This window comes from Amaranthus tricolor, chromosome 3, assembly GCF_026212465.1.
Source record: "Amaranthus tricolor cultivar Red isolate AtriRed21 chromosome 3, ASM2621246v1, whole genome shotgun sequence".
In the NCBI taxonomy this organism is placed as follows: Eukaryota; Viridiplantae; Streptophyta; class Magnoliopsida; order Caryophyllales; family Amaranthaceae; genus Amaranthus; species Amaranthus tricolor.
In genome coordinates, this window is record NC_080049.1 from 28,662,862 (window position 1) to 28,676,152 (window position 13,291).

Consider the following 13,291-nt stretch of genomic DNA (forward strand, 5'->3'; position numbering starts at 1 on the left):
ATAAGAGATTGTACAATTTTGAAAGGGTTACTCGTTGGTTTATGGATCGAGTAATTTTTATTGTATTATGTTTGGTTTGATTTTTTTATTTTACTTATCACTTCTTACCCAAAGTGCATAACTCGTAGGATTAGATAGTAATATTATTTGAAGGTTACGTGTGATTAATTTGGTGAAAAAAACTCAATTTAATTTTAATTTAAGCAGTAATATTAAACCTTAAATATATTTAACATATTAAGTTGATGACTATAACATAGTTAGCAAATCAACCTTGCATTGTATCGATAGCGATAAATCGCTGATCCATAATAATGCACATGTTGATAGAAGCCTTTGTCGACCGTCGGACTCATCCCCAATGTGATTGATTATTGGCGTTTCCTCCCATGCTGAGATGGCCTTCTAGGTAGCAGTCTCTAATAGAGATAAAAATTTAATCACCATGAAATAACACATCACAATCAGTCAATCACACTCCATAAAAATCTATACTAGAAATTATTCTTAATATTACTATTTAATACTTTTTCACTGCTAAAATACTTACTACATTACGGTCATTGAAACTATTTATCATTTACGCTTATTTTACATATTGCGGTTATTGTGTACGAAAAAATAATAATCAAGTAAGATATTAAATAGTCTAATCGCATATTTTCATCGTATTATTTTTTTGTAGTTTTAAATGTAAATATTTAATATATAAATATTTAAAATTAAACGTAAAAAGTCAAATGTAGAACGGGGCTACAGTTGGGCCGCATACCGAGTGCAACAATAGCCGCGTTTTAAGAGAGGGAAAAGAAAATCTGAATTTACAGCATCTAAATTCTAAAGGAATGTTATTGTTACCATCATTCAGTGACCAACACCCACTTCCTTATCTTCTCTTTACTTTTTCACTCCTCATTACTCTTTTTTCGGTTAATAATCTTAACGCCATTAATCAATCTTGAACTATTTTCTAAGGAGTTCTTTACTTTCAACCCCACCTCCATTCTAGACTTCAGCTTTTTCAACATTCTTCCTTCCTTTCACTTTTTCTATTTGTAATTCCAGATTTATAGGGAGGTTTGAATTCTGATATTCCAGAATTATCAATTTGGTTTGCTCAATTTTGCTTTGTTTCACGCACTTTCATCTGGTTTCAAATTGTAAGTAAGGACTTCTTGATCTGAGATTTATCTGTTATTTGATTGATTTTCTGAATCCTGTATGTGTAAGTAAATTACTTATTCGAGTAAGTTTGGTAGTTGAGAAATTTAGGTTACTGTTTTCTAGAAGTTAAGATTTCAATCACTGAATTTCGGTCTAATTTCTTGTTGATTCAAGATTATGATTTAGTATTCAAACATTTAGGTTTGTTAATTGAGAATGTTGCCATTGTACATATGATTAGTTGTTAGATGGCGACGCCATCTCCAGATTCTACACCTTCTGGTGTTCCACCTACATCTTCCCCCACCCTACCTCAGCCGTCAACGCCGCCTCCAAATGCTCAACCTAATGCAAATCCACCGGAATCTTCTCTCCCTCCTCCGACACCTACTCCGCCAAATGCAACACCCCCAACCATTACTGGAACTCCACCGCCGCCGCCTGTAGACTCATCTCCACCGCCTACTCCTAGTGTTCTGCCGCCTTTACCTCCAATAACTCCGCCTCCATCTACACCCATTGATTCCCCACCACCTGCACCAGTTGTTTCACCACCACCCTCAGTAAATCCACCTCCGCCTGCAGATGTTACACCGCCTTCGCCACCAGTAAATCCGCCTACAAGTTCACCAACTCCGCCATCAAAACCGCCCACTGCAACTCCTCCACCAACAAGTTCACCTACACCTACACCACCGTCAACGACTCTTCCCCCAACAAGCTCATCTACACCTCCCCCAACAACACCCAATAGCCCACCTCCTTCAACGCCATTGCCGAACCCTCCACCGGCGTCTACACCACCACAAAGCTCACCTACTCCATCTGGAACTAAACCACCGCTTTCACCATCATTGCAGCCACGTTCTCCACCTACTGCATCGCCTCCAAGGAAAACCCCATCTCCACCTTCTATAAATAGACCGCCTCCATCTGATCCTGAGCCAGTTTCTCCGCCATCTAATACTCCAGGGCCACCAGCTCCTGGGTTACAGTTATCTCCTCCTCCACCAGGTGTAGATTCTATAGCGCCATCTGCGCCTAGTTTTCCAGCTAATCGATCAAGTCAAAATACACCTGAAACTGCAAGTAAAGCCTCCAGTCATGGCATTGGTACGGGTGGAGCTGTTGCTATTGGTATAGTAGTCGGCCTTTTAATGCTTGGGCTCATTGGTTTGCTTGGTATCTGGATATTTAAGCGACGAAAGAAATCTGGGGGAACTTATGATGGCCATGTAATTCCTGCTTCAATGGGATCCTCTCCACGATCAGGTAATACTTCTAGTTCCTTGGTTTGCCTAAAGAAGGATGAAGGCCAATTTGATTGATGTTATTCCTGTAACGAGTTTCCTTCTAGAAAATATATTTTTGTTAGAAATTTGGATGGAATCCTCCTTGCTCATTTATTTTACTTCTTTTCTTTCCTGGACAAGAATTTTGAGTTGTGATAATGCAGAGTTAATGTCATGAGAACTACTGATGAAGTTTTGTGAAAAAGCATTTTATCATAGCTATTTTTATTTTGTGATGTAAGTGTGTCACCATCTTTTTAAAACAAGTTGTATGTATTCTTTGTTAACTATATCATTGAAATTGAAGTATATCGTCTTCCTCAAAATGAGTATCACAAATCAAAATGCATCACTATCATCACAATTTTACAATGTATTCTTCGGCAATCTTTTCTGCAATATTGTATAAGAAATCTGATATCTAAGGAATGCTCAGTGTATGAAAATATGTTAACTTTTTTGTTTATTTTGTCTGAAAAAACTTAGTGTGTAGAATATTTATTAGTGTTGAACATGAAGATCGATGAGCTTGTTAAGTGTAAAAAATATGGGTAATTATTACAACGTTGCTTGAAATATTTCAGATGGAAACCTGCTAGTGAAGACAGAGGATCCAGTTTCAACATTTGGAGGAAGGTCTGGTAGTGACACACCTACTGATCATGGTGGTTTTGGCCATTCAAGGTCATGGTTCACTTATAAAGAATTATATGAGGCTACCAGTGGATTTTCGGACGATAAACTTTTAGGAGAAGGTGGATTTGGTCGTGTACATAAAGGACTTCTAACTGATGGAAGAGTAATAGCTGTGAAGCAGCTGAAAGTTGGTGGTGGACAAGGGGAGCGTGAATTTAAGGCAGAAGTGGAAATAATTAGTCGTATACACCATAGGCATTTAGTTTCTCTTGTTGGATACTGCATTTGGGAGACTAAAAGGCTGCTTGTATATGACTATGTTCCTAATGACACTCTTCATTTTCATCTTCATGGTAAAGGCTGGAGTCTTACAGCTTTGCCTTTTTTTTTTTTTTTTTTTTTTTTTTTTTTTTTTACATTTCAAGAATCTGATATTAAATGCCATTTTTTGTAGGAGTAAATAGGCCAGTCATAGACTGGACAACGCGTGTTAAGATTGCCATTGGTGCTGCTCGTGGTATTGCATATCTTCATGAAGATTGTGAGTAATACTTTTTGCTATGTGATTCTAGTTTCTACCATAGAAGATGACTTATGTTGCTATTTTTTTCAAGATGTCATTAGTTAAAACCAAGAAACATTGTTAGATGTAGAGAAAATACTTGAGCTTCTCGCTTAAGGTAGTCTTAAACCTTTGCTATGAGATGTGAATAATAATTTTGTAGTTGAAATTTCTCTCTATGGTGCGAAAACCCAAAATACTTCTTTTAAGGGGGAGGGAGGAGGGAGGGAGGGGTAGATTTGTGGAAGTGCTTGGTCAGACCGACCGAGAAGTTCCCTCCCAGAAGTTCTTTGGAGATTGCTCTGAGTTATTCAAAAAAAAAGCGACATATGAGGTGTTATTACTTGCTTATATCCAGTGGAACTTGGGGACATACTCTTTGTATTTTATTGCTATTTTAAAACTGTAGAAATGGTTGCTGTGTAGGACCGTTCCTTAAAGAGCTGTTATATATAGGGGTGATATGATAATGAGGAGTTCTAAACTAGATTAAGTCGATATGATCATGAGGAGTTGTAACTAGACTAAGTCGAACGTGCATTTTCTTTTCTCATAAGCATCTTTTTGAGGCTTTAATGGATTTGTAAAATCTTCAATTTCAGAGGTTGTGTTACTAGCATTGGCATGAAGACTTTTCCCTTGCCAGCTTTAATTTCAGCTTTCATTTGTAGTGTTTTCTCATTTTCTGTAGCCATCTCCAAAACCTTGGCCCAAACAAGTAAACGGTTGAGTTCTTTCTTCTCATTCAAGTTCATCAATTTTTTTAACTCCTTCAAATCTTCTTTGCTTACTATATTCATCTCCATTTTTCTTGTTCTACCTTCAGCTTCACTTCAGTTTAAAATCAAAAACATTACTCTCAGAATTAGAAAGGCTGAATACTATTAATATACTTCATCTGGTTCAAAATAGTTGTTACACTCTTGTTTTCACGCTATAAATGCATTATTTTTATCATTTAACATATTTAGTTGCGTATAATTAAAAACTAAAAAAATTGGTGTTATGAAAGTATACAGTGGGATGAATCAAATAAGATCCTATATGGCTATATTTTTTTCTTATATAAAGAATAAGAAGTAAAACAATAATTATTGATGAATAGTATTTACTTTTCAAGTGTAGTAATTATTTTGACCAGAGGTAATATGGTTGTGTGTCGTGGACATTGGCGGACGTACATTGGGACTTGGGATTTGGGACGTGGGAGTGCCCAGACCCCTCCATAAACTATAAATTGTATTGAATTTTTTAAAAATAATTGTAAAAAATGTTGGATATATAAAACAAAATAATGTGTCCCCCCGCCCCAATTTTTATTTATATTTTGTCTAATTATTATGACTAATTTTGAGGATCTGCTTAGTTAAAATCCTGGTGCTGCTCATGTAATTGATCATATCAAAAGGTTTATTATAGAATTAGAAAGGTTGAAATTGGATCATATTATTACAAGATAAGTGCAAACTGTTAACATTATTTGCGTTCTCTTTCTTTAACTTACTGCCTTCTGCTAGCAAGATTAGTTCCTGAGAGGTGTGCTCTGGTAAGTTCAATTGATTTTCTTACTACTACAAATACGTTAGAGCATCAGGATGTGTACATTTTCACGAGATAATTTTTTAATGCTCGTTTTGCTTCCTGAAAACGAATTCTTAACATTTTCAGTAAGCTATAATGTGGTATTACTGCGTTTACCTAAAATTTTAAACATGTTGCAGTTGTCCCATATTTAACGGTGTTAGCGTCAATTATAGTCTTGTGGAATGATATACAAAGTAGGCATAGTTCACCATTTAAAACTCCATTTCTCCTTGTAAACTTGTTCAGACTTGGTTTAGATTTATTTGCTTATAACCTTATCAACCTTGTTTTAAATGTTCTTTTGATGATGCCAGGCCATCCACGAGTAATTCACCGAGATATTAAATCATCAAATATTCTTTTAGATAACAACTTTGAAGCTCAGGTATGCAGTTTTCTCTGAAAGCTTTTATTCCCCCATCACCCCCTTATGTTATACTCAGTGGTCTTTTCTCATTCCAGGTTTCAGATTTTGGGCTAGCAAAATTGGCAGTGGATGCAGAAACACATATTAGCACGCGTGTTATGGGAACATTTGGGTAGGTTTTAACATTTGATTTCTTCTTTTTTCCTCCTCACCCCATACCCCTCTTATATATTCCTCATTATCACCTCATACTCGCCCTACACCCACCAGCGATGTATCTAAAAAAATTTAAAAGCAATTAAATCTTACTCATCAACTAACACAAGGAGTAAACTTTGAGGGTTCATATACTGAAATTCAAATTGTTACGATTCAAACTGACCAATCCGATTTGGGGATACAAGTTAAGCCTATTAAAAGTTGAATTAAAGTTACACACAATGATAAGGGTTTTGATAAATAGAGAATTTGTAAGGGAAGAAGCCAGACATGGAGAGTACTTATGATGATGACTTGGGAGTTTTATATGATCAACACAATTGGAATGTAGCATATATAAAGATTATTATGAGGATAAAGAATTGAGAACAAAAGCTTGATTTCGTGAGAAGATAAAGCTGACTACATGAGAAGAGAACTGTGAGACTGAAGGTTAGTTATAAGCTCCAAGCCATTTAGGGTTGTAGTTTTAGCCTTTTAAGAGTGTGCTTGCTACTTGGGAGTTGGGGATAACTATTCGAATCACATTAAAACGCAAATTGATATTCATTTTAAGAGCACACTACAGTGTGAATTTTCAAAAGTTTATCAGGATATATTTTATAATAAATAATATAGACTATAGTGTTGTATATCGGGGATACAAGGAAGGTTGGTATGGGATAGGGTATGCGGATGGGGTGAGTAAGTCCTCATACCTACTATCTAACCACTTTCCTATTCCCATGCCTTGTAAGACTTGTCATACCCATCCTTACTTCTTATACCCATCCCCTTCCAAATTATTACCCTTACCTTCCCAAATTGGGGACGCAGTGCAAAACCAATGAAATTTTACGTCCCTGACGCCTATCATCCTTACTTTCAAGGCGTGTCTACCTTATTTTTTTTGTTCCAAAGAAACCTACCTGGTTTTGCTGTCCTTAACTGAAAGAACATTTTTTTGTTTGATTTCAGATATATGGCTCCTGAGTATGCTACAACTGGTAAATTAACTGAGAAATCAGATGTGTACTCTTTTGGAGTTGTCCTTCTAGAGCTTATAACTGGACGTAAGCCTGTGGATGAATCTCAGCCTTTGGGAGATGAAAGTCTAGTTGAATGGGTATGTTCTATACTTGTCATATTTGCAAACTTAAATCGTGAAATATATTTAAGATGTGGGTATTTAGGTGATTTCTTTGATTTCAATACAACAATTTCATATGAGGATGATTACTTAATCTCTTAGTAAGTACTAATTAGTAAACATTCTTATTTCTCAATGAAGAAATTCAATGATCACCTTTTTCTGGACAATGTCATGCTTTTAATATTTCTAGGACATTGTGATTGGATATTATGTCTCACACGCTATTTGTCAAATATTTTACTGTTTAGGCGCGACCTTTGCTTAATCATGTGCTTGAATCTGGAGAATTTGAGAGACTGGTAGATCCTCGTCTTGAAACGAATTATATCGAGAGTGAGATGTTTCGAATGATTGAGGCAGCTGCAGCTTGTGTGAGGCATTCAGCTGTAAGAAGACCAAGAATGGGACTGGTACGTAATTGACTGTCGATTGATTGTTTCTGCTAATTATGGAGGGATTAGCAATTATTCTGATTAAGCTTGTGTTTCTTTGCAGGTTGTTAGAGCTCTTAACATGTCCGACTCTGGAGATCTGTCAAATGGATTAAGGGTCGGTGAGAGTCAGATCTATGATTCTGCACAGCAGTCTGCTGAAATTAGATGGTTTAGGAGAATGGCATTTGGTAGTCAAGATATTAGTACTGATTATTCCAGTAATCCCAGCCGGAATCTTGGCTTTTCTGGTTCAAGCAGGCAGAATGTTGATTTTCCAATTAGGCAAGAACATAACCGAAATTCGCAGAATGTGGGATTTTCGAACCAAAGCAGGGACCGTCTGGGTGGAATATCATTCAGCCCAACACAATCAGAGCAATAGGGATTCGAATTTTCACTGGGAGGCTAGTTAGAACCAATGATCACCCAAAAGCAAAGATGAATGCATCTCTAGGTAATTGAAGTCAATTAAGATTGTCGTGAGCCCGAGTGACAGAAGGTATTCGAGTTCTGGTTTGAGATCCGGTTTGACATCCTTCGGGTGGAATTAGGCTCTAATAACGATGCTCTACTGTATACCTTAATCATGTAGCTATGCTCTTGGCTGCATTTTTTGCACATAAATTTTGCATTTCCTCCATTCTTTAATATGTAAATTATATAAGTGTATTGATTTTACTTGGCTAATTTTTAAGATGTGTTTGGTCCTGTCTTTTTGATGTTCTCTTTAATGAATTCCCCTTCCATGATCTAATCTCTAATTATATGTATTGGGTCGCAAAATCAACTATAACACGATCAGTGAGTAAATCAGCAGTTCATTATTTATAATCAAAAAACAAGGCCATAGGCTAATATTTGACGGGACGATTATTACATCATCATGTCTGTTACTGTAGTTTTGCACTATGATACATATTTATATGTTTTTTTTATTACAAATATCTCATATGCACATGTTTCTCAAATCCATAATTATTCAAAGTTAAAGACTCTAAATTGAAATAACCTAAGGCTAAACTTATTATTGTGAATGATAGTATATTTTCGGGCAAACATGAGGTTCATCCACTCTATAAGTTAAGGAGATACCATCGTAAAATTATATGACCATGGAAGGAAGGGCTCTAATGACTTATAAAGTGTGCACATCTACTTTAATTCATCGATGTGGTATAAATTATTCCAACACGGGTGGAGTAATTTTTACCTTTTAGGGGTCGTTTGAATTGAGAGTAAATCTTTAAGGTAGTAAAAAAAGTCAAACTAATATAACAAAAGTAATTAGAGATGGAAATGAAGTTATTGAAATAATTGTGATAGAGCTAAAATAGGAATAAATTAAAATAGATGAATAGAAAAAGTGTTTGATTTCACTCTTTAGAGGTAAAGAATTCCTACATCTTTCCCTAGGGTAAATTTATACCCTAAAATAAAGGAATTTATTGTTATTTTCTCTATTTTTCATTACCTTTTAATTTATTTTTTACCTCTCTAACAATCAAATTCTTTTAATAGATCTACTTAACTAACTTTAAATTCTTGACTTTTATCGCCTTTAAACATTTGCTCTCGATCCGACAGACCACCTAAGAGAACATATTGTCTATTTGCTTGCTTCACACTTCCGCATTCCCAAATCAAACAATAACCAGAAAGGAAGGAATAAACAACTTCTAGTTATTCTTCTTATAATTAGCTTCCTTAATTTCTTTCAAGTTTCTTAGATCCCCAAAAAAACCATCTATGGAGGACTGCAACACCCTTGTTTCAGACTGCATAATCATCTCTTGCTGCTGTCAATGTCTGATCCTACAATTCGTGCTCTTCGTGTTCGTTCAACTCCCTCGTAAACTCGCTAAAAAGACTAAACAATACGCCAAACGGAAACTTAATCGAAACAGGAAAAACAAGACGGAATTAAATGTAGATCAGATCAAACCAAGAAGAGTTGATCATGATGAAGATTTTGTGTTAATGAATGAAATTCATGATTGGGGAAGCTGTAATCAAGAGATTGAGAGGGTTTTAATGGAGTTGTCTTTAAATGGAGAGTTTGCTTTTGGTAGTTTTTGGGGAAGAAATTCTCAACTTCAAAATATCAAATATTATTCCGAAAATTGTAAATGTAAATGTAATTGTAGTGGGAGTTTGACAATACAAAATCATTTGCAACAATTTGGTAGTCACGTTGTAGACTTTTATTTCATTAAAGTTATCAAACCTTTTTAACTACTAATTTTGTTGATTTGTATGATTGTTTGCCATCTCAAAATTCTATACTTCTTCAAAAAGAGCATCACAAATCAAAAAGTGGTTAGTGAGTTAGTTATTCTTAGTTATTCTTGTAAGAGATTGAAGAGATTGTTTTTCAGCGAAAATATCTCAAAATAAAATATATTGATGTATGAGACGGTTTCATCGAAAGAAGTTCCACATATATGAATTAAATAAATAATTCATCTCATACATATTAATATATTATGAGTATATAGACTCTTTGTTTGAGGTCGTCTCATCAAGAAACGATCTCATACAATAGTAGCTCAAAAGACATAGACCAATATATACCTTCATAATCTTCAACGAGGAAATATATATATTAAGTCGAAAAAACAACAGTATCTTTCCATTTATATTACAAATTTTGGACATAAGAAAGATTGTTTATCTTTATTTTATTTTTTTAGTAATGTTTATGGTCCTTATATATTTTCCACTAACTCTTTTAACATTTTTATATTGCTTATGGTCCTCAATGTATTCCACTGTCTTTAATAAAACATTTTATTAATAGTTATGGACCCCATATTTTTTATACTAATATTTTTTTAATATTTTTAATGCTTATAGTCCCTACTTTTCATACATCAACTTTATTATTCAATAAAATAATATATCTACCAATTAAAATATTCTATTTTTCTTAATTTCTTTGAACATTTGTTGTGAGTACTAACTTTTAAGGAACAAAGAGAATAATATATACCAACTTAAGATAATAATGTGGAACTGAAACAATTAACAAAATTTCTCTAAAAAAAAAACAATTAACAAAATTTGAAGAATTTGTCAAAATGGTTGCATTACAAGTCAAAAAATGGATTATAACCTGTTGATTTTTTAGATAGGTTTTGGTTCAATTTTGATTTTGAGTAGATCAAATATTGACATTTCTATTTTTGAGTTATCTTTGAATAATCAATTTTTTTTTCTTAATTTTATATTCTATTTTTGAGTTAGCTTTGAATAATCAATTTTACAAGGTTAATTTGGGTGTTTATTGTTAATTAGTTTGTTGCATATTCCCTCATGTTCTAAATAAATGTCATATTTGATAATGAATCAATTTTAAAAACACCCATTTTTGGGTGCGACAGTCTCATCGTGAGACATTTTTCATACATGTACTTCGCCTCCTTGTTTAAAGTTTGTCTCATCGAGAGACGGTCACAAGAAGAGCTCATATCTGTTTTTTTTTAAAAAAAAACTATTTTATAAATATATAAAAATTATAGAAGATTGTCTTTATCCGTGAATTAAAAAAATGAAAACCCTTAACCTACATGATCAATTCAAACTCGTTCAAACCAAAAAAAATAGATCAAGAATTATCAATTATGAGTTAGTCTAACGGTCAATAAATGTTCCTTATAACCCTTGTGAATTGTGATAGAGCTTCAATACTAACCAAACAATCACATAATTCCTCCGTTCCGTTATACTTGCTACATTTTTGACTTTTTTACACGTGTTATTTTGTTCATTTATATGTTGAATCTCACACATTTAAAATTATAAAAGGTTAATATTATGAAAGTATGCGATAAGCTCTGATACACGGACACGCCAATTGGCAGACGTGTCCCGTGTCGGACACGGACACGCGAAAATCCGTGTCCGACACGCCAAATGAAGTGTCCAATATTTTAATATTTTTTCGGACACGCGGACACGGCTAGGACACGCAAGGGACACGGCAAGGGACACGGCAAGAGTGAAGGACACGTTTAAAAAAAAAAAAAATTAATGTGATTTTTTCTTAAGAGTTCAATTCTTGATTGTGGTTTTTTAATGTGTTTGTAATTTGATTTTTAAATACTCATGTTGTTTATTTGGTACTTATTTGCATTTTATGTGATTTTTATGTTTTTAAAGTGTTTATTTACAAATATCAAATGAAAGATTGTAAAATTATCTTTGATTTGATATATTTATTATATTACCATTTTCGTGTCCCCGTGTCCGCCATTTTTAAGTTGGCGTTTTCCCGTACCAGTGTCGTGTCCGTGTCCGTGTCCGTATTAGTGCAACCTAGGCGATAAGACGATTCAAACAAGATCTCACTTGACTACATTTTTACTTGCATATTAACCGCAATTTATTAAATAAACTTAAACGATGAATAATACTTATAATCGAAATATAACAAGTATTTCAAAACAAAAAAAAAAAGTAAAAAGTAATTATATATTTATATCCCTCTCCCCTTGCATGTAAGAATTCATTAGAACGACTACATAAAAAAAGACCTTAACTTGACAAATCACATCATTATGCAAATGATGATGATAATATTTGTAAAACTACACCTAAAATTGGGTAATAAACACAATTCCTAAGATTTAGGCAATTGAAAGAACACCCAATTGTAAACATCAAAACCATAAACAACCATTAATTCTTGTAAAAAGTTAGAAATTTATATATACACAACATTTCTCCCACTTGCATTCTTTTGAACATTTCAACAACAAATAAAGCTTTCATCCCCCACAACACCATTTCAATCCATACAACCCCAATCCATTTCCCTTACAAAAAAAAATCTTCTTCAACCATAATCAAAACATCATGAATCTTGATCAAACCCCCTAAACACAAACAAATTTTCCAAAAAAAATTGTAAAAAATATACCAGATTATCTGTAGCAATTCTTTAACCTACCCACGAAATCGAAAAACATTTGCTAGCTATTGACCGTGTTATTCCTACAAGAAAAACCGGATCAATGGCGGCTATAAACCCAGAACAACTCAAACAACTAAGACACATATTCGACCGATTCGACATGGACTCAGACGGGAGCCTAACCCAACTCGAACTCGCGGCGTTATTAAGATCCCTTGGTGTGAAACATACAGGGGATCAAATTTACACATTATTGACAACCATGGATTCAAATGGTAATGGGTATATTGAATTTGATGAATTAGCAAGGGCATTATTACCTGAGCTTAATCATCATGATATTCTTGTGAATCAAGATCAATTGTTAGAGGTTTTTCGATCGTTTGATCGTGATGGTAATGGGTACATAACAGCAGCGGAGTTAGCAGGATCAATGGCGAAAATGGGGCATCCATTAACATACAAAGAATTAGCTGAAATGATGAGGGAAGCAGATACAAATGGAGATGGTGTCATTAGTTTTAACGAGTTTGCTTCAATTATGGGTAGATCTGCTGCTGAATTGTTTGGGTTGAATAACTCTAATACTGTTTCGTTATAGTTTAGGGATTTGGGGAGGAAGGAAAAGATCAATTCTAAGGGTTTTTATCATGGGTGTTGTACATTTTCCTTTGAAATTTGCTATTTTTTTCAATTTTTATGGGTTGTGCTTGTGGATAATGCAATGGAAATGATTGAAAATTATGGGTGTTGTACATTTTTCATTTTACATGCATGGCAAGATTCAATTGATTTGGTTTTAGTTTTCTAAAACTTTTTTTGATTCGAGATTTTTACAGATAAAGGAAAGATGATGGGAGAATTGAACTAAATCATAACTTGTAAATAGTGATATGAAAAAGTTTGGACTTAGAAATTGAAGTTGTCCCACATTCATAGCATAATGAGCACCATGCATAATTTGAATACCCGATTGGTACTCCAAATTA

The 13,291-nt window shown here is 34.1% G+C and overlaps 3 protein-coding genes across 4 annotated transcripts; all 3 read left to right on the plus strand.

Annotated features, from left to right (window-relative positions):
- Positions 1-845: 845 nt before the first annotated feature.
- On the plus strand, positions 846-8,114 carry LOC130807425 (proline-rich receptor-like protein kinase PERK8). 2 transcript variants are annotated; one of them, XM_057672628.1, is made up of 9 exons: positions 846-1,160; positions 1,366-2,436; positions 3,041-3,445; positions 3,547-3,633; positions 5,553-5,623; positions 5,701-5,777; positions 6,782-6,929; positions 7,205-7,366; positions 7,452-8,114. In XM_057672628.1, the coding sequence occupies exons 2-9, from the start codon at positions 1,413-1,415 to the stop codon at positions 7,770-7,772; spliced, it is 2,295 nt and encodes a 764-aa protein (XP_057528611.1). In that variant the 5' UTR covers positions 846-1,160; positions 1,366-1,412; the 3' UTR covers positions 7,773-8,114. The 2 variants fall into 2 exon arrangements, with proteins under 2 accessions (XP_057528611.1, XP_057528612.1); XM_057672629.1 differs by having other exon boundaries at positions 1,406-2,436.
- An 842-nt stretch (positions 8,115-8,956) lies between these two features.
- On the plus strand, positions 8,957-9,940 carry LOC130807426 (uncharacterized). Its single transcript, XM_057672630.1, has one exon. It carries the CDS (start codon positions 9,137-9,139, stop codon positions 9,620-9,622), a length of 486 nt encoding a protein of 161 aa, XP_057528613.1. The 5' UTR covers positions 8,957-9,136; the 3' UTR covers positions 9,623-9,940.
- A 1,997-nt stretch (positions 9,941-11,937) lies between these two features.
- LOC130807427 (probable calcium-binding protein CML15) lies at positions 11,938-13,046 on the plus strand. Its single transcript, XM_057672632.1, has one exon. It carries the CDS (start codon positions 12,403-12,405, stop codon positions 12,901-12,903), a length of 501 nt encoding a protein of 166 aa, XP_057528615.1. The 5' UTR covers positions 11,938-12,402; the 3' UTR covers positions 12,904-13,046.
- Positions 13,047-13,291: the final 245 nt, after the last annotated feature.